General features: G+C 54.9%; 1 protein-coding gene across 1 annotated transcript; it reads left to right on the top strand.

Annotated features, from left to right (window-relative positions):
- Nucleotides 1-501: 501 nt before the first annotated feature.
- On the top strand, nt 502-1,554 carry LOC105557569 (protein piccolo-like; the record flags this gene model as incomplete). The annotated part of the gene is made up of 3 exons (XM_012004834.1): nt 502-617; nt 825-1,099; nt 1,233-1,554. Coding segments are annotated over exons 1-3 (713 nt in total), but the record flags the coding sequence as incomplete, so codon positions are not given.
- Nucleotides 1,555-1,593: the final 39 nt, after the last annotated feature.

Consider the following 1,593-nt stretch of genomic DNA (forward strand, 5'->3'; position numbering starts at 1 on the left):
TCAGCTCAACGGAGTTGATCGGAGCCAGTTAATACGCATTGAACTCGGTCAGGCTCAACGGAGTTGATCGGAGCCAGTTAATACGCATTGAACTCGGTTAGCTCAACGGAGTTGATCAGAGCCAGTTAATACGCATTGAACTCGGTCAGCTCAACGGAGTTGATCGGAGCCAGTTAATACGCATTGAACTCGGTCAGCTCAACGGAGTTGATCGGAGCCAGTTAATACGCATTGAACTCGGTTAGCTCAACGGAGTTGATCGGAGCCAGTTAATACGCACTGAACTCGGTCAGTCCAACGGAACTGATCCGAGCCAGTTAGTACGCACTTGCCTCGGCTGGCGGACGAGATCGACCTGGGCCGGTTACGACGGGTTGATTCTAACCGGTACGAGAGCATGGGCTGACGCGGTTGGAACGAATCAACCCTGGCCGACGATAATGTCCGACCAGGCCGATTACTGATCCTTGTACAGGACGACAACGTGGAACGGGCGTGGAGATGGTGAGGATCCGCAAGCAGCTAGAGGCACCATACGAACGAGGGGACCAACTCTACGGGATGTCTGAGGGCAGACACCAAAACAGGACGGCCGAATGTGAGGAAATTACGACTCGGCATCCTTAAAAGAGGCGCGTTACCAGATCCTGGCGCTGTCGGCCTGCGCGGAGGAATACATGGATGGGCGCGCGTAGTGGGAGAGGGAATCCTCCCTTCCCCCGCTGGCGGTTTTCGGGGAACTCACTAAGTAACGACGAGCGAAGAAGAGCGGAACGTTGCTCGATCTAGCGAAATAGCGATTGCGTCATACTCTCACGTTAAAGTATCTTTACGTCTTACACATTCACGTATTATACCACGTCGTTTCTTACACCGGCGTACCCGCCGCCGCCGCCACCACCGGTGTACCCGATGCCGCCGCCGCCGCCGCCGACGTACGCAACACCGGTGTACCCGACACCGGCGTACGCGACAGCGGTGTACCCGACACCGTACTCGCAGCCGACGTACTCGCAGCCGGCGTACTCGCAGCCGACGTACTCGCAGCCGGCGTACTCGCAGCCGGCGTACTCGCAGCCGGCGTACTCGCAGCCGACGTGTGCGCAGCCGACGTACCCGATGCCACCATTCTACCATTAGAAAACGTAAGTATTTGTATTTTTTCTGCTAACATCGGCGCGCCACCGACATACCCGTCACCGGTGGATTTTTATGACTTTTTTAAATTTTAGGTATAGATCTGAGGAAAGGCAACTACGCTGAGCGCGTCGGCGCCGGTGCGCCGGTCTATCTCGCCGCCGTCATGGAATATCTGGCGGCTGAAGTCCTCGAGTTGGCTGGAAACGCAGCCAGGGACAACAAAAAGACTAGGATAATCCCGCGCCACTTGCAGTTAGCCATCTGTAACGACGAGGAACTGAACAAACTGCTGTCCGGAGTAGAACTTACGATACGTGTTTTAAGATTCACGTGTCACATACACGACTACATGTGTACACGTTCACATACACGACTACACGTGTACACGTGTCACATACATACACGGATACACGGGTACACGTGAATGAAGGTACCGTGAATCCGTGTACACGG

Source organism: Vollenhovia emeryi, unplaced genomic scaffold, assembly GCF_000949405.1.
Source record: "Vollenhovia emeryi isolate VEMERY1.0 unplaced genomic scaffold, V.emery_V1.0 DF947834.1, whole genome shotgun sequence".
In the NCBI taxonomy this organism is placed as follows: Eukaryota; Metazoa; Arthropoda; class Insecta; order Hymenoptera; family Formicidae; genus Vollenhovia; species Vollenhovia emeryi.